This window comes from Pan paniscus, chromosome 5 (genome assembly GCF_029289425.2).
Source record: "Pan paniscus chromosome 5, NHGRI_mPanPan1-v2.0_pri, whole genome shotgun sequence".
In the NCBI taxonomy this organism is placed as follows: domain Eukaryota; kingdom Metazoa; phylum Chordata; class Mammalia; order Primates; family Hominidae; genus Pan; species Pan paniscus.
In genome coordinates this window covers 127,078,662-127,098,489 of record NC_073254.2, presented here as the reverse complement: position 1 = coordinate 127,098,489, position 19,828 = coordinate 127,078,662, and the positions used below count along the sequence as shown (strand labels likewise).

The following is a 19,828-nucleotide window of genomic DNA, read 5'->3' as shown; positions in this document are numbered from 1 at the left end:
CTGGGCGCGGTTGCTCACGCCTGTAATCCCAGCACTTTGGGAGGCTGAGGCAAGCGGATCACCTGAGGTCAGGAGTTCCAGACCAGCCTAGCCAACAAACCTTGTGTCTGTTAAAAATACAAAAATTAGCCCGGTGCGGTGGTGTGTGCCTGTAATCCCAGCTACTCAGGAGGCTGAGGCAGGAGAATCGCTTGAACCCAGGAGGTAGAAGTTGTAGTGAGCCAAGATCACACCGCTACACTCCAGCCTGGGTGACAGAGCGAGACTACTGAGACTTCATCTCAAAAAAAATAAAAAGCAACCACTACTTTATTTTTTCATGATTCTCTGGACCAGCTGGTGGTTCTGATTTGGCCTGACACATTCAGGGCTGGGTAGTCTGGAATAACCTCACTCACGTATCTGGGTCCTCACCTGGAATGAGTGGCTGGGATGATTGGAGCTTCCCTTTACGTACATTATCTCCCTGGAGGGAGCCAGTCCAGGCTTACTCACATGACAGTGCAGGAATTCCTAGGGGCAAGAGAGGGCAGGCTTGTCAAGCTTCTGCTTGCATCACATGTGCTAGTGTCCTGTTGGCCAAAGCAAGTCACATATCCAAAACTACACCCGAAAGTGGAAAAGTAGACTCTGTCTCCTGTTGATAGAAGCATGAAATCACCTTGCAAAGAGGCATTCACACAAAGGTGGGAGGGGGTATTGTGGCTATTGTTATAAACAGGGAGCAGCAAGCTCTCCCAACAAGTTGTGTCCATGTGTACATCAGGTTGTAGCCTTTGTGGACAGTCCGAGATAATTCTGTTGCCTTGCTGCACAAATGATGTCACACTTCACCCTTTCACTCAACACATTTTTATTGTAACAGGATCATAGAGAAGGCAGCATCTTCATATGCTTGGGGACACAAAGGAAAGGGTATATTCTCCTTTATTTATTTTTTTTTTTTTTGAGACAGGGTCTCACTCTGTCTCCCGGGAGTAAGTTTTGTCTGGCTGGAGCTTCAGGTATCACCCAGGGACTCTGACATGTTTAGGGAAAAGGGATCAAAACCAAAAATGCATTTGCGTATTTCTCATATGACTTGCCCAGTCTACATATACAAAAATGGTCACGTGTATTTACTGTACTTTTTAGTAGATAGGATACAGAAGGCAGTTCTGACCCATTAGATCTGAAGGGGAAATCGTGTTTAAAGTCCTGGATTTGGCCAGGCGCGGTGGCTCATGCCTGTAATCCCAGCACTTTGGGAGGCCGAGGCGGGTGGATCACCTGAAGTCAGGAGTTCAAGACCACCCTAGCCAACGTGGTGAAACCCCATCTCTACTAAAAATACCAAAAATTAGCCAGGCGTAGTGGTGGGCGCCTGTAATCCCAGTTACTCGGAAGGCTAAGGCAGGAGAATTGCTTGAACCTGGGAGGTGGAGGTTGTAGTGAGCTGAGATCGCCCCACTGCACTCTAGCCTGAGTGACAGAGCAAGATTCCATCTCAAAAAAAAAAAAAAAAAAAAAAAAGTTTGTGTAAATTGAGACCAGGCGCTGTGACTCATGCCTGTAATCCCAGCATTTTGGGAGGCTAAGTTAGGTGGATCACTTGAGCCTAAGAGTTTGAGACCATCCTGGCCAACATGGCAAAACCCCCATCTCTACATAAAATACAAAAACTGAGGTGGGAGGATCACCTGATCCTAGGAGGTTGAGGCTGCAATGATCCTGCCTCTGCACTCCAGCTTGGGCAACAGACTGAGATCCCATGCCAAAAAATAAAAAATAAATTTGTATAAGCTGATGGATGTGCCAGTAAATCAATAGTCTTAGAACCCTGGGGACTTTATTTATTTTATTTACTTTTTTGAGATGGAATCTCTCTCTGTCACCCAGGCTGGAGTGCAGTGGCATGATCTCTGCTCACTGCAACCTCTGCCTCCCAGGTGCAAGTGATTTTTCTGCCACAGCTTCCCGAGTAGCTGGGGTTACAGGTGCGCACCACCACGCCCAGCTAATTTTTTTGTATTTTTATTAGAGATGGGGTTTCACCATGTTGGCTAGGCTGATCTCGAACTCCTGACCTCAGGAGATCCACCCGCCCTGGCCTCCAAAATACTGGGATTACATCCTTGAGCCACTGTGCCCAGCCAACCCTGGGGACTTTAGAACAATCCATCTGTTTTATGAAATTATACTGTATGTTAATTTTTCAAAAAAGTACTAGTCTTAATTCAGGGTGAATATTCTCTTATCCTCTGCCGCTGAATCTTCTGTTTCTTCTAAGATATATATGGTGACTGGAGTAGGGTGGGGTGTATGTACTGTTTTCTTCTTTTTCTTTTCTTTTCTTTTTTCTTTTTTTTTTTTGAGATGGGATCTCATTCTGTGGCTCAGGCTGGAGTGCAGTGGCACAGTCCTGGTTCATTGCCGCCTCGACCTCCCGGGCTTAAGCAATCCCCTCACCTCAGCCTCCCAGTGGCTAATTTTTGTAATGACAGGGGTTTGCCATGTTACCCAGGTTGGTCTCCAACTACTGGGCTCAAGCAATCTGCCCATCTTGGCCTCCGAAAGTGCCGGGATTACAGGTGTGAGCCACCACAGCCAGCCATATGTAATGTTTTCTGAAGCACTTTCATTAAAGACAGGAGGAACCTAGAGGATGCAGCCAGTGATAATCAAAAAAGTAGAAAGGGTGAGGTGTGGTGGCTCATATCTGTAATCCTAGCGTTTTGGGAGGCCGAGGCGGGAGGATCACTTGAGCTCAGGAGTTCAAGACCAGCCTGGGCAACATAGTGAGACCCTGTCTCTATTTAAAATAAAAAAAAGTAGAAAGGAAGCACACTAACAGTTACCAGTAGCTACTCAACAAATAGTGCCTTCCATACCTTATTCCATCTAATCCATATAACAAACGAGTTAATACCTCAACCAGGCAGCTGAGCAAACTCAGGCATGTAAGTTAAAAGGTGCCAGGGTGCCAGTGGGGCAGCCTTGTTACTGGGGTGAGATTATCAGGACTGATTGGGAAGACACTGTCACTTTCTCTGAGTCATCCTACTGAAACGGGAGAAGTTCCGTTGTCCCCTTGCAGGGCATGCGATGGGGGTGTGGCTTGCTTCTTCAGTGCCCCACTGCTCAAACCTCTAGGGGGGCATACAGACAGTCAGGCTGTGGGGCTCTGACCCCATGGCAGTGTCTAGGGGTGGATGTTTACAGCTCCTGAAGCCCCAGTGGGCATATGTTACAGGGTGCCTTTTTAGTTTTGCTCCTGTCTATAGGCAGCTTGTGTTAACCAGCTCAATTAGACCCTCCACCTTGTTGCAAGGACAGAGGGCTTTCTGTATCCTGGGTTCTTGCCTTGGTGTACCAGAAGAATCGGATCACACCTGGGCTTAGAGAATGAGTGCAAGGTTTTATTGAGTTGGAAGTAGCTCTCAGCAGATGGGGGAGCCAGAAGGAAAATGAATTTCCCCTGGAGTTGGGCTGCTCAGTGGCCCGGGCCCTCCTCCTACTGCCCCGGCCAAACTCCACATTGTTTTGCTGGTCAATGACCTGTCATCATGCTGGTGGTGCCTGTCGGTGTGCTCCCGACATCCTCTCGACATCCACCCAGTTGTGTGTTCCTCCACCCGTGTGTTTCTGTAGACGTCCAGTTGCTTCTATCTTCTTCCACTGATCCGCTCCTCTGGACATCCAGCTGCTTGTGTGCCTGCCTGCTAGGGTCTCGGGGATTTCTATAGGCACAGGATAGAAATGGGGGCGTGGCAGGCCAGGGTGGTCTTGGAAAATGCAACATTTGGGTGCAAAGGCAGGAGTGCCTGTCCTCACCTAGGTCCATGGGCACAGGCCTGAGGGTGGAGCACTAGCCAGGGACCCGCCCTTCTCTACCCAGCACTTCCATAGCCCCCTCCCATATCACTACCAGCATGCTAAAATACAAGAACAAGTAGAGAATCTGGGGTCAGACGAGGGGCAGATCGCCAAAACTCAGCCAAAACTCAGGTTCCTCCACTGTCATGAGGGGTGACACTGCCCGCCTCGCTGGGCTGTTGTGGATCACTGAGATAGTCCACATGAGGACGCAGCATGGGGCATGCTCCACGTCAGCCTTTAGAAATGTTGTTTACTGGGCCGGGCACGGAGGCTCATGCCTGTAATCCCAGCACTTTGGGAGGCCGAGGTGGGCGGATCACAAGGTTAGGAGATTGAGACCATCCTGGCTAACACGATGAAACCCCCTCTGTACTAAAAAAATACAAAAAATTAGCCGGGCGTGGTGGCAGGCACCTGTAGTCCCAGCTACTCGGGAGGCTGAGGCAGGAGAATGGCGTGAACCCAGGAGGCAGAGCTTGCAGTGAGCCGAGATTGCGCCACTGCACTCCAGCCTGGGTGACAGTGAGACTCTGTCTCAAAAAGAAATGTTTATTTATTGCCTCTGAGCTCCCATCTCCAGCCCTCAACCCCATGACCAGCATTCAGCTGCCTCCCTCTACATTTATCAGAATGAAATCAGCATGGCACCATCAAGGGAGGCCACCTGATGCCCTTGAGGACACCCAGCCTGGGCACCATCCAGTCAGGACATAGACCATCTCCTGTCTTCTCTCCCCTGCCCCAAGGAAAGTGCAGGAGGGCAAAGTGGGGAGCCCTGATGCTAACAGTATGTCACAGGTAGGCGTCTATCAATGTTGACAACTTGTTTTATGAGTGACATTTAGTACAATGCTTAGAAGAAAAAACCTCCCTCAAAAAGTCTAACAAAGGGCTGTGTAAAGACTTATTTGGCACCTCTGTTGGAGAGGACTTCGTAGCCAAATACAGCAGATGTGGGAGGTGCATAGCCAAAGTTTTTATTGGTAATCATCTTTTTGTTCACAGAAGTGGGGCAGTGTTCAAGAGCCGTATGCCAGGCAGAGGTTAGCTTTGTTCTCCTGGGGTTTTTCGTTTATTTTTTTAAGTCCTAAAATGTCTCTGTGGTTTGTTTTTCATTTGGAAAATGGAAATGGCATCTCATGCAGTGCAAATGCACAGAACACCTCCTGAGTGTCAGTTACTGTGGTGTGAGCTGAGGATTCTTAAGAAGTCTCTCAACAACTATCGCAGATAGGTACATTCCCATTTTAATGAGGCTCAGAGAAGTTAGCACTACCAAGCCTGCGTGATTCCGAACTGGGCACTCAAACATCATGCTGGTGGGATACTGGGATATTTGTAAGATGCATGAGAAGCCTTAGGTGCACTCATATCTTGCTAGGTCTTCTGGTCTTCCTCTTTTCCCTTCATTATAGTTGCTTTATCTCCCCAGAATCTTGTTTCTTCAGCCATCTTAGCACATCCTTCACCCTTACCATATAGTGTTGGCAGCAGAAGGATGACCCACAGAGTAAGAGCCGTGAGAGCAGAGACTGTGTCTGGCTTGATCCTGGGAGGTCACCGTATTGATGCTGAACTTAGTGAGGGTTACCACTGGGTTGCCTAAGGAGGGGTGAACCGGCTCAGGTCAGAAACAGAGCAGGTCAGAACTCCCCTGCTGATCAGTAGTGGGATCACGCCTGTGAACATAGGCAACTTAGTGCAGCCCTGTCTCTGATTTAATTTAAAAAAAAATTGTTTTGGCCGGATGTGGTGGCTCACACTTGTAATTCCAACACTTTGGGAAGCCAAGGTGGGCCGATTACTGGAGCTCAAGAGTTCGAGGCCAGCCTGGACAACATGGTGAGCACATTTAAAATAGGATTTTGTGCAGAAAGAGATCATTAGAAATTCATATACTGTGCAACAAGAGTACATGTTCTAGAGGGAGACCTGCCCTAATTAATACCCAGGATAGAAAAATAAGTACAGGGTCTCTACTAAAAATACAAAAAAAATTAGCTGACCATGGTGGTGTGTGCCTGTGGTCCCAACTACTTGGGAGGCTGTGGTGGGAGGATAACTTGAGCCTGGGGAGGGTGGGGAGTGATGGCGAAGGTTGCAGTGAGCCAAGATCACATCACTGCACTCCAGCCTGGGCAACAGAGTGAGATCCTGTCTCAAAAAAAAATTTGATGATGATGATGAAAATAATAATGTTGAAAATGAAAGTGGTATAAGCATCATTCATGCGACTGTGATTCCAGGAGGGAGATGCCAGCCCAACTGACCACTGTTTCACATGGCCTCTCTGCTTCCCCAAGCCATGCTGCTTTCTGAGTGTTCCAGCGTGCTGACTCTCAGGGCACTTTTGAGCCACTCATTCATTGAACTAAATTCAGTGACCACTCTTGGATTTGGGGTTGCGATGAAGACGTCTAGCACTTGGAGCATCTCCAGGGTGTCCCACTCCCTGGGATGTCACTGGGCATGGACACCTGGAGTCTCCCTAAATAGTCTATTTACCCCTCACTTGTAACCCAACATCAGCTTCTTTTTGTTCAGTCAGATTCTCCAGCTGAGAGATTTGGGCATTCTCTCTGGGTTCTACGGGTGCTGGTGGCTGAATGAAACGCCCTGATCAAGATCCGGGCTAGACGCTGGCATTGCAGAGCCTGAGCTGTACAGCAGAGTTCCCATATGGTTGGAAGACGAGCCTCAGAGAATTGGGAACGTGTCAGCCAGTCCTACCCAGTGCCAAGTAGCACAGATTTAAAGATTTCTTGATACTCCTAGACAGCTGAGCTGAGATTTTATCATCAGCCACAAACGCAGCCAGCCCATTGCCGCCTTGGCAGCATTTGTGGAATTAATTGGAGCACTGAGCTGACAGGACACCAGTGTGGGAGTATCTAAGAAGTTTCTCTTCAGTGCTTGTGTTGTGTTCTGTGTTGAATTGTGTACCCAAGGTTTCTGGGAGTGAATATTGCCCTCTACTGGGACACTAACATTTTTTATTCAAGCAATCTAGCCAAAAATGTTTCTGTTGACGGCAGTGTTTCTAACATGCTTGGTGGAAACGGAAATATTTGTATTAATGAGGCTGAATATTGAGAGTTATGGGGGGTTTCCCAGTTTCAATGTACTCTTGCCTCCCACCTGCTGTAGGAATGTGAGGGAGTCAAATCTTGTGTGTGTTGTTGGTATTCAAATAATTCACCAGAAACTTTTCCCTGTACTCATTTCTCCCCTGGGCAAGTCTCCTTCTAGAACATGTACTCTTGTTGCATGCTATATACGTTTCTGATGATCTCTTTCTTAGGAAATTCTATTTTAAATGTGCTAATGGAACCTTAGTTTAAAGCAAAGTCTCCTTTTCTAAAATCACTCCTAATATAGTTATGATTTGTAATTGTTAGTACTCCAAACCCAAATTTCTCTCTATTGGTAAACCTTATAGTAATCTTATAGTCCATGGGACCTCTAAAATTATTTTAGTGTAATAGAACTAAATGGTGAATAAATTGCCAAAAATTTTACTTTACATTCTACAGGAATTAGCAAGTAAGGCACTTTGAGTTTGTTAGGGCAATGGTTTTCCACAGTGACCCACAGTTATAAATCACCTTATAGAGCAATACAACTTACCTGTATGAATTTGTAAATAAGTATTTAGACATACATATAGTAATGAAACAAAACTCTTAAATTGATTTACTTTGTGCAGTACACTTTGATATTTTCTATTCTTCTTGCTTTCTTATTTCCTCCTTCCCTCCCTCTTTATTTATTTATTTATTTTTTTTTTTGAGACACGGTCTCACTGTCGCCCAAGCTGTGGTACAGTGGTGCAGTCACAGCTCACTGCAACCTCCACCTCCAAGACTCAAGTGATCCTCCCACCTAAGCCTCCCTAGTGGCTAATCCCTCCCTCTTCTTTTTTTTTTTTGAGACGCTCTGTTGCCCAGGCTGGAGTGCAGTGGCACTCACTGCCACCTCCGCCTCCCGCGTTCAAGTGATTCTCCTGCCTTAGCCTCCTGAGTAGCTGGGACTACAGGCATGTGCTACCACTCCCAGCTAATTTTTTGTATTTTTAGTAGAGATGGAGTTTCACCGCATTAGCCAGGATGGTCTCAATCTCCTGACCTCGTGATCCACTCACCTCATCCTCCCAAAGTGCTGGGATTATAGGCATGAGCCACCGCGCCCGGCTCCTCCCTCTTCACGATCCACCAAAATCAGTTATCATCTACTATCCCACAATTTGAAACACTGCATTAGGGGTAAAGGTTTTCAGCTATCTCCACCCCTTCCTTTCTGGTGTGTGTATATGTTTTCTTTTCTTTCTTTTTTAAAGAAATAATGCCAGATAACAGAACAGAAGAAACATAAAGGGCTTAAATTCCCAGCCTTTAGGACAAACAGACCTCTAATAAGTGCCTTCCATGAGTGACTTACCCTGAGGCACTGTGGGAAAGTCCTTCTCAGTGTACTTGAGAGTGTCATTACAACTCCCCTAATAAAAGTCCCCTACAGAACTACCTCTGCCATGGCTTGGGAATTACATTATGTAATAATAAATCATATTGTAATAATAAATTTTTATGTATTTATTTTTGAGACAGAGTCTCACTCTGTTGCCCAGGCCAGAGTGCAGTGGCACGATCTTGGCTCACTGCAACCTCCGCCTCCCAGGTTCAAGCAGTTCTCCTGCCTCAGCCTCCCCAGTAGCTGGGATTACAGGCATGCGCCACCACACCCAACTAATTTTGTATTTTTAGTAGAGATGGGGTTTCACCGTGTTGGCCAGGCTAGTTTCGAACTCCTGACCTCAAGTGATCCACCTGCCTCGGCCTCCCAAAGTGCTGGGATTACAGGCATGAGCCACCGCACCCGGCCATAAATATTTATTAAGCACTTAGTGTGATTCAGGTAGACTCAGTGCTGTGTGTGCACTGTCTCCTTAAATCCTCACAACCACCCTGTGGGACAGGTAGCATGATTTACCCTGAGTAAAGGAAGGTGAGGCTTACAAGGTCACAAACAGAATGCTTGCTGATTGAGCTGAGTTCTTAGCCACACCTTCATGCCAGTGCTCTTATCAGAACAGCTCCCTTTTCTTTTTTTTCTCCTTTTCTTTTTCTTTCTGAGACAGGGTCTTGCTCTGTTGCCCAGGCTGGAGTGCAGCGGTGTGATCTCAGCTCACGAAGCCTCAACCTCCCAGGCTGAAGCAATCCTCTTACCTCAGCCTCCCGAGTAGCTGAGACTACAGGCACACACTACCACTCCCAGCTTATTTTTGTAGAGGTGGGGTTTCACCATGTTGCCCAGGCTGGTCTTGAACTCCTGGGCTTGAGATCCCCTGCCTCAGCCTCCCAAAATACTGGGATTACAGGTGTGAGCCACTGCACCTGGCCTCACTTTTCTTAAGCATGTATTTGAGAATGGTGGAACACTTTGCCCTGCTTTATTCACATGTGTGGTTGACAGAAATTCATTGACCTCTTCTGTACCCTGGGCACTTTGCTAGGCACTGGGGATAGACTCAGGAACAACGTGGTCCCATCGCACAACCATCATGCAGTTTGACAGGGATGGGGACAGCTTGGCAAGGAGACCCCAGAGGGAATGGGGCAGGTGGCTGGCCACCCCTGACAGGCTGCCTCCACTCTGGTATGTTCTTGGTCCTCTGCTCCTGTGAGTGCTGTAGAGGGGAGGGGTGGGGAGTGGGGGCCACAAGGGCCAGTTGCCACTGACCATTTGCTCACAGATATATATATATATATATATATATATACACACACACACACACACACAAACCCTGAAGGAAGTATTGGCCAGCTCTGTGATAACTAATGCACGTACGAGTCCCTTTATAAGGTCACTAAGGGAGTAGTTTTTCTTTTGCATGGTTGTCCTCATGGGGGCACAAGAGAAGAATTAACATTTCTTTAATATGAGTCAGATTATTCTATTATCCAAAAGAGAGAGTCTAGGAAGTAATTTATTAATTATTATTGAGATGGGGTCTCACTCTGTCACCCAGGCTGGGGTGCAGTGGCAAGATCTTAGCTCACTGCAGCCTCCATCTCCCAGGCTCAAGTTATCCTCCTACTTCAGCCTCCTGAGTAGCTGGGACTACAGGTGCACACTACTGTGCCAGGCTAATTTTTTTTGTATTTTTTTAGTAGAGACAGTGTTTCGCCATGTTGCCCAGGCTGGCGGAACTTCTGAGCTCAGGAGATCCACCCATCTTGGCCTCCCAAAGTGCTGGGATTACAGGCGTGAGCCACCACGCCCAGCCGTTCATTAATTTAAATGAAAAAGAACACATGGAAGGTTCAGAATGATGAAAGTTTTCTGTTTATTTGGGCTCTTGGTTTCTATTCCCCCTGGATCTGCCTATTCTCAGCCTCATATTGCTCACTTGCTGTACAAAGCCTCGCTTCTGAGGTTGTCTCTTTTCCCTACATTGGTTGAGGCTGCAGAGAAAAACACCTCATGCACTGTTTTGTGCTGGCATTAGTTACCTGAAAACTTTAAAATAACCTTGATCTGCCTGGATGGGATAAACTGAGAGCAAACACTGACTGCCAAGCCCTGGCTACTCAGAGAGGATAGACAGCAGCCACAGCACCCAGGAGCTTATTAGAGATGCAGGCCCAGGGTTCACACTCTGCATTCCAGCAAGACCCCAGGTGATTCAGTGTGTACACTAGAGCTTAAGAAGCGCTGGGCTAGGCCAGTCCCAGCCACCTGTACTCTTCCCAAGTGTGGAGAGAAGCACCCCAGGATGCCGTTTGTTCTTGTCTATTCCCAGTTGCCTGAGGCACATGCCTGTCAGTGGGAGCAAAGGCTCCCTCCTCCCCCGACACCCACCAGCACTCACTGACTAGCTCATCTGCTTTCCTAAAACTCAGATATACATTTACATAACTATCTGGGTCGAATTCAACATTTGTCAAAAACAGGCTTATTAGGTTATGGCTGAAACACAATGAATGATACATATTTAAGGTATACAATTTGATACGTTTTGACACGTGTCTACCAGTGAACCCACAGCCACAGTCATGATGATAAACATCCGTCACCCACTGACGTTCTCCATTTCATTCTCTGTGTCCCATCGAATTCTCCCTGCAATCCCTAGGCAATGACTATCTGCATTCTGTCACTATAGGCAAGCTTGCGTTTTCTAGAATTGTACATACACAAATGGAATCAAACACTATGACCTTTTTGTTATTTATTTTGAGATTTATCATGAGTACTTTGTGTACTGTATCAATAATATCTTATTGCTGAGTAATATTCCATTGTATGAATATAACATAGTTTATATACTTGTTGATTTTTCAGAAACGGGGGGTTGTTTCTACTGGCTCACAGTTGCATAGGCCAGAAAGTTCTGGGCCGGCTTTTTCTGGCCTAAGATGTGATTTCAGGCAGTGGTGGAGTTGGCATCAGACAGCCGCTCTCCACAGCCCAGTTCTCAGGTGCCCCGACCATGCGTCCCAGATGAGCCTTCCCGAAAAGGGACGCCTGCTCTCCCAAAGGCTGCAGGCTAAAAGGACACACTGCTGCCTTTGGGAGCTACCATAGGTAGGAATCTCTGTCCCTTCCTGAGAGCAGACCAAGGCACGGGTCCATGAGGTGACCTGCCCGTGGCCGGCAGCTGCACAAGCCCGTTGCCTTCCTGTGCTCGTCCTCCTGTTTCTTGCAGAGTTCTTGCCCAGTATTGCCAGCACCAATGTCAGCCCTCTGATGGAAAGGAAGTCCACTGCTGGTGCCCTGTGAGAGCGCAAAGCCTCCCTGGGCCCAGCCTGAGTCTTTTCTCAGGGAATGGGGAGAGCAGCAGGTCTGGGGTGCTGGGGATGCAGGTTTGTATCAGTGGTGCATCCTTGGATGACAGAGTGATTCAGGGTGAGGAATCAGTTTCTTACATGCTCCCAAGGTTGACCTTGGCCTCTGTGTGCTACACAGACCCTTGTTTAGTGTCATAAACCACAGCACCCACCTAACACTCTGGGAAATGATTTTTGTTTTGCAGGCTCTCCTAGCAGGCATGCGGAACCGTGAGAACAGCTCGCCCTGCCAAGGCAATGGTGAGCAGGCCGGCAGGGGCAGGAGCTTGGGCTCTGTGTGGCCTGGAGAGGAGGAGCCCTGCAACGATGCCACCACCCCTTCCTACAAGAAGCCTCTGTATGGCATCTCGCACAAGATCATGGAGAAGAAGAATCCTCCCTCGGGGGACCTGCTAAACATGTACGAGCTTTTTGAGAAGGCAAACGCCAGCAACAGCCCCTCGTCGCTGCGGCTCCTGAATGAGCCACAGAAGCGGGACTGTGGCAGCACCGGGGCAGGCACTGACAACGACCCCAATATCTACTTCCTGATCCAGAAGATGTTCTACATGCTCAACACCCTCACGTCCAACATGTCCCAGCTGCACAGCAAGGTGGACCTGCTCTCCCTTGAGGTGAGCCGCATCAAGAAGCAGGTGAGCCCCACTGAGATGGTGGCCAAATTCCAGCCGCCCCCTGAGTACCAGCTCACAGCCGCGGAGCTCAAGCAGATCGTGGACCAGAGCCTGTCAGGGGGGGACCTGGCCTGCCGCTTGCTGGTGCAGCTCTTCCCCGAGCTCTTCAGCGACGTGGACTTCTCCCGGGGCTGCAGTGCCTGTGGCTTTGCGGCCAAGCGCAAGCTGGAGTCGCTGCACCTGCAGCTCATCCGCAACTATGTGGAGGTCTACTACCCCTCGGTGAAGGACACGGCTGTGTGGCAGGCCGAGTGCCTGCCCCAGCTGAACGACTTCTTCAGCCGCTTCTGGGCCCAGCGGGAAATGGAGGACAGCCAGCCCAGTGGCCAGGTCGCCAGCTTCTTTGAGGCAGAGCAGGTGGACCCCGGCCACTTCCTGGACAACAAAGACCAGGAGGAGGCCCTGTCTCTGGACCGGAGCAGCACCATCGCCTCAGACCACGTGGTGGACACGCAGGACCTCACTGAGTTCCTGGACGAAGCCTCCTCACCAGGCGAGTTTGCCGTCTTCCTCCTCCACCGGCTGTTCCCCGAGCTCTTCGACCACCGCAAGCTGGGTGAACAGTACAGCTGCTACGGGGACGGTGGAAAGCAGGAGCTGGACCCGCAGCGGCTGCAGATCATCCGCAACTACACGGAGATCTACTTCCCTGACATGCAGGAGGAGGAGGCCTGGCTGCAGCAGTGTGCCCAGCGCATCAACGACGAGCTCGAGGGCCTGGGGCTGGACGCGGGCAGTGAAGGCGACCCCCCGCGTGATGACTGCTACGACTCCTCCAGTCTGCCCGACGACATCTCAGTGGTCAAGGTGGAGGACAGCTTCGAGGGCGATCGGCCGGGTCGCCGCTCCAAGAAGATCTGGCTGGTGCCCATCGACTTCGACAAGTTAGAGATCCCCCAGCCTGACTTCGAGGTGCCCGGCGCCGACTGCCTGCTCAGCAAGGAGCAGCTACGCAGCATCTACGAGAGCAGCCTGTCCATCGGCAACTTCGCCTCGCGCCTGCTGGTGCACCTGTTCCCCGAGCTCTTCACGCACGAGAACCTGCGCAAGCAGTACAACTGCAGCGGCTCCCTGGGCAAGAAGCAGCTGGACCCCTCCCGCATCAAGCTCATCCGCCACTACGTGCAGCTGCTCTACCCACGCGCCAAAAACGACCGCGTCTGGACCCTGGAGTTCGTGGGCAAACTGGATGAGCGCTGCCGGCGCCGGGACACGGAGCAAAGGCGCTCCTACCAGCAGCAGCGCAAGGTCCACGTGCCGGGCCCTGAGTGCAGAGACTTGACCAGCTATGCAATCAACCCCGAGAGGTTCCGGGAGGAGTTTGAGGGGCCCCCGCTACCCCCCGAGAGGAGCAGCAAGGACTTTTGCAAGATCCCCTTGGACGAGCTGGTGGTCCCCTCGCCTGACTTCCCGGTGCCTTCTCCCTACCTGCTGTCTGACAAGGAGGTGCGTGAGATCGTGCAGCAGAGCCTCTCCGTGGGCAACTTTGCCGCCCGGCTCCTCGTCCGCCTGTTTCCCGAACTCTTCACCGCCGAGAACCTCCGGCTGCAGTACAACCATTCCGGGGCTTGCAACAAGAAGCAACTGGACCCCACGCGGCTGCGGCTCATCCGCCACTACGTGGAAGCCGTCTACCCGGTGGAGAAGATGGAGGAGGTGTGGCACTACGAATGTATCCCCAGCATCGATGAGAGGTGCCGCCGCCCCAACAGGAAAAAATGCGACATCCTCAAGAAAGCAAAGAAAGTGGAGAAGTGAAGGCCCGTGACCTGCCCAGAGATTCGGGGTCACCAGAGGCTGAGCGATGGGCACCCTTGGGACTGAGCAATACTTGGGAGCACGCCTATGGCATCCACAGACAGGCACCTTATGTCCGTGGGGAGTGGCTTACTACATTTGCACACGTAAACACCCACCCAACCGCAAGAAAGAAGCCTTGAGTTTGGTCTCTTGTACTTACAACTTCTGCCCTATGTGCCCCGGCGGGGCAGCCTGAGTGTGGGGAGAGCAAGCTGTGAGGGCAGGGACCAGAGGTTAGGGGTCCTCTCTCCCTGGTTGTGCCCTCCCCAGCCCCTCACAGCTTAAAATGCAAACCCAGCAACTCTCTTGCCCCTCTTCCCATATTTTACATCTTCCATTTTGACCCATTTTTTTTTTTTAATTAAAAAGAAACCCTTAAAAAAATCATTGGGCTCTTTGGGGGCCATTTTACTTAGAAAAAAATCTCTTTAAAAGTGCCATGTTCGTGCACAGTGGCTAATCATAGCTTCAGGTGGCATGGATACTGATTTTACTGACCTTGTTTTTTACATCTGATTTTGGAAGAGTCAAGATGCCCCTTGGATGGCAGTAGAGGGGATGGAATAGTGCGAAGTCCTTTACGACCACATGCAAGTTTTCCCTTCTGCTCTGGTGCCTGGGAAGGCTTCCGTTCAGCTTGGCCTGTCCTTCAGGCGCGTTGGTAGAATGTTGTGTCACTCTTTAGGCGAGAACACTGGATGATGATGATATGAATGTAGACAGCCGTGGAAACACGTTCGCAGTGTCTCCATCTGAGCCGTGTCCTTCCACTGCCCCCATTCCTTCTCCATACATGGTTGCTGGTTGGAGGGAGTGGACATGTTTCCTTGGAAAACAGTGCAGGGGCTTTTGGCTTCTTGTTAGATTTAAGGGTGGGCCTCTTTGAGCTCACCATGAACTGTTTACTTTTCCGTATGTGTATTTGTACAAAATCCAGGTTCCGGGAGCTTTGTGGTGACTTCCCCAGACCTCAGTGTTAGCTCCTCCAGGCAGCACTACATCCTCATTCCTCAGGGCGGGCCCAGGTCTGGGCCCCTCTTGGGGATACCAGGCATTGGAAGGACACAGGCCATTTTAGATGGGGTACACATGTCCCTTCCCAGGGTCCACTCAGAACTTTCCTCTTGGACTCTCTAGAAGGTCCTGCTGTCCTATACCTGGCCACCCCCTGCCTTGGGGGGCACATGTCTTCGTTCCCTCCCGACTGGGAATGTCAGGCTCCTGCAGGCCAGCTGCATGCTCTCCAGGAGCACCAACTGGGAAATTCCCTGACAGGTAAAGTCCTTTAAAATGATACTTTTACCTACCTAACTCTGGGGGCCAAATGCTTGAGAGGGAAAGGAAACAGTCGAATGCAAACAGAATGTCATACCAGAGTCCTGGAAAATTTATTGAATCACACAGGGTAGTCATAGAACCCCTGTGGGATGGCTTAATATCTTGCTACTTTAAAATGCAGAGATAACAGAAACAATCTGAATTTTCTTCATTCAGCTGATAAGGACTTCAGTTCCAGTGGCTGTATGACATAATTTTGCCTGTACCCAGGAGCATTTTTTAAAATACAGGATTTTAAAAGCAATGTTAAGTTGCTGATCTAACTAGTAAATTTGCTCCTAAGTGTCATTTACAGATTATTTCTGTTGAAACTGCAAACAGATTTAGAAAGGCACAGGGACTGAATGACTCTCTGTCTTACACAGCTACTCAGGCACACACGCACTGCTTACTAAAAGCTGAAGTGAGATGAAGGGGGCCTACACGAATAACAAGTTCAACTTCTTTGTGCCTGGAAAGGAGGGACTGGAGCAGCCAGGAGACTCACTTTCCCCCCTCGCTTGGGCCCTTCTCTATGCCTTAGTCTCTCCAGCACATGCACACAGCATGCACACACACGCACCCTACCCAAAGACAGCTGTGGCCCTCTCCCACCACCTCCCCCTTCCCACCGCTGGTTGTTGGGGGCTGGAGGCGGGAGGTCCCATGGAATTTGTTCTGGTTTCTAGGATGTAAACAAGAGGACTCCAAGCCATGAATTGCCCTGCTTTCTAGAGGGTGGAATGTTGACCCTGCAACTTTAGAAGCACAATCATTTATTAATAATTTTTTTGAAACTCCCATCTACCCCTGTTAGAGAAATCAACAGGTTCTAGGAATTAAATATGTCTCTTTGTAACCCAGAGCATGTTCAATTTTTGGAAACCGTATTTCAGTGATTTTCTTAATACCTTACATGTGTAGGGCATCTTCCCCCAGAATCTTACAGTCCCTTTCTGTGAAGAGAAGTGGACACACGTGGGAACTCTTACCATCTCTGGACTGTCGTCAGGAGACGCCTGCAGGTCCTTGCCCTGTCTGTATGGTGTCCTCACTTCTCCATCCATACAGGTGGCTCCAGTGGGCATTTTTTTATTTTAAATTTTTTACATGAAGCAATAGAAGTACAAAATACTTATTTTTTCAAAATTTAATGTGTTCCATGAAACCTGTTGGCAGTCGCTTTCCTTCCCCCACATCTAAATTCTTTGGTTTTTAGTTGTTTGTTTTTTGGATTTTTTTTTTTTTTTTTTTTGGCCTTGTATCCCAAGGACTAAAAGATTAGCACAGACACGTTTTGATGTTGAATGAACTAGTAAGTCACAGTAGGTGGTAGTCTTCATTGATTTCTCTGTTAGTTTTTAAAGAATGTATGAAGATAGTCACGAATGTACTGAGTGTTCGCATCCCCCTTCAGTTCACCTTGGCTGTGTCTACAGGACAACAAATGTTTGACAGGGAATAAAGTCGTGTCTGGTGTCATTTGCGCTAGCGTGCCCCTCCCCTTTTGGTGTTGGCTCCAAACCTTCCTTTCCTTTTATGTTTGTGGGGAGTGGGGAACCACATCAGCAGCAATCATCAACCAACCAACCAATGGGATCTACTTAGTGGTGAATAGATTGGCTATTTAATTGGTAAAAGTTGCTGGTCTGACCACACCACAGCATGACCACTGGGTTCATTTAGAGATGGCCTCCGTTTCCAACATTCCCCCCAAATGTTTGCTTCTTTCCCAGTCAAGAGGGGATCTCGAGACTCCCGAGTGGAGGTCGTGAGCTTGCACCCCGCCCGGCTGTGTAGATCGACTGTATAGATACATGAAGTGGGGGTGGGGGCCAAGGGGCTATTACTGCTGTTTGGAAATACTTGCCTCTCGTAGATCCAGCCTTAATGTTTTTCTGACATCCTAGTAATAGCAGACCCTGCACAAAGTGGATATCAGACTTAATACTGTGAGGAGACAAAATAATGAGAATAGTTTTACCAAAGATAATGAAATCTCGCATCATGTCTGCATTTTACCATAGATTGGAGTGCATCCTTAGGAAACTGAATGTAACAAAAACCCAGGACATTTTTGGAAATTGTATGCTCTCTAGCAACTTTGTGTGAATTTTTATACAAACACTGTTTTATGAGTTATATAAAATGTTATAAAAATAGAAAAACATGGTCTCGTAACATGTTATTTTCTTAGAGCACTGGTCTCTCAGAATATGTCTTGGTCTATTTGTCTTTGTGCGTGGCCTCCTCACCCACCTCCCAGGGAAGAACGTGAATATTCCGGGGGATTTCAGCTTCTGGGGCTTCCATACTCTACGTGTCAGGGGTACAGCTCACAGGATTTCAGTTTGGCCACAGCTGAATGAATGAGAAATTGCCAGATAAATCCTCCAAACCATTTCTCCACAAACCACTTCCTGGCCATGTAGTAGGAGGCTTGTTTGACCTTTTTTAACCTTTCCTGGTCAGGTGCCAGGCCAGTCCTGCAAAGCCAGCAGAGTTTCATTTTCATTTAACCGCCTTTTTTTTTTTCATTTTGGATCAAATGGGTTTTAGTTTCCCCCCGCCCCAACCCTGCTAGAGTGCAGTGGTATAATCATGGCTCACTGCAGCCTCGACTTCCTGGGCTCAAGTGATCTTCCTGCCACAGACACCTAAGTAGCTGGGACTACAGGCCCACACTACCATGCCTGGCTAGTTTTATTATTGTAGAGATGTGACCTCACCATGTTACCCAGGCTGGTTTCAAACCACTGGCCTCAAGTAATCCTCCCACCTCAACCCCCAAAAGTATTGGGATTACTGGTGTGAGCCACTGTGCCCGGCCTCATGTATTATTATTTGTAAAAAGGGATGTTTTCCCTCACCTTCTCTTCTCTTTGGCTAATTATAAATCATTAAACTTAATATTTTATAGTAATAATTAGGCCAGGTGCGTTGGCTAACACCTGTAATCCTAACACTTTGGGAGGCCAAGGCGGGTGGATCACCTGAAGTCAGGAGTTTGAGACCAGCCTGGCCAACATGGTGAAACCCCGTCTCTACTAAAAATATAAAAATTAGCCAGGCGTGGTGGTGCACGCCTGTGATCTCAGCTACTCGGGAGGCTGAGGTGGGAGAATCGCTTGGACGTGGGAGGCAAAGTTGCAGTGAGCCGAGACCACGCCACTGTATTCCAGCCTGGGCAACAGAAACTCTGTCTGAAGGAAAAAAATATATATATTTATATTTTTTTAAATATATATAATATTATATATTATATATAATATATTTATATATAATATATATATATATAACATATAGAGTAAAAATTCTATCTCAAGATGTCAGAGAAACTTCTTTGGCCCAGGGATCAGAAGATATAAAGTAGTTGGTGGCTCGTGATTGAAACACTTACTACAGTGAGTATTTGCTTATTTGATAGCCTTGAAATCTATACAGCCAGCACATCTGTGCTGTAAACCTTCTCAGCAGGTGTGCCTTGGTTGGGTGCTGGACCTGAACCTCCAAATGCTAAATCCACTAGCCAGTTTAAGCAAGAAGTGAGGAAAAGCTAAATTCTTTGAGACTCTTGTGGCTGTGGGTATCTTTGTTTTCTTCCAGAAAGAACATTCACAGAGTATTTCAGTGAGAGTATACTTGTAAGATCTAGTTCTCAGAAATAAGAACTCGACATGAGATTATCATGATCATTGGAATGGTGAAATGCAGTGGACTCTACCGGCGTGGTGGCTCACACCTGTAATCTCAGCACTTTGGGAGGCCAAGGCGGGAGGATCACTTGAGGTCAGGAGTTCGATGCCATCCTGGCCAGCATGGTAAAACCCCGTCTCTACTAAAAATACCAAAATTGGCTGGGTGTGGTTGTGAGCACCTGTGGCCCCAGCTACTTAGGAGGCTGAGGCAGGAGAACTGCTTGCACCTGGGAGGTGGATGTTGCAGTGAGCCGAGATCACACCACTGCACTCCAGCCTGGGCGACAGAGTGAGACTCCATCTCAAAAAAAGAAAAAAAAAGAAATTTGGAATATCTGGCCAGTGGTGGAGAAAGGAAAGAACAAGCATTGCTTCTGACTGGGATGGCACCAACATTCCTTGAGTATATTGTATGTGCCAGACACTGCTAAGAATGGAACCTGGGCAACGTGTTATCCTTTCAAAAGCCTTGTGAGGTAAGTACCATAATTATGCCTTGTTAACAGGTAAGAAAGCTAGGGACGCAAATGGTGTCTACATTATCTCATTTGCTTCTCATAAAAACTCATTGCTGTGGTCACTGTTATTAACTCAGTTTTGTGGTAAGGAGAGAAGTTGGTTTCTTGCTCAAGTT

The 19,828-nt window shown here is 48.4% G+C and overlaps 1 protein-coding gene across 2 annotated transcripts in view; it reads left to right on the top strand.

Annotated features, from left to right (window-relative positions):
- The window catches only part of BEND3 (BEN domain containing 3), a 51,138-nt gene extending 33,474 nt beyond the window's left edge, over nt 1-17,664 (top strand). For both annotated transcript variants that reach the window (XM_034962645.4, XM_057302573.2), the window contains exon 4: nt 11,891-17,664. In XM_034962645.4, the coding sequence (XP_034818536.1) occupies nt 11,891-14,137 (2,247 nt within the window). In that variant the 3' untranslated portion in view covers nt 14,138-17,664. The remainder of the gene's footprint in view (nt 1-11,890) is intronic.
- Nucleotides 17,665-19,828: the final 2,164 nt, after the last annotated feature.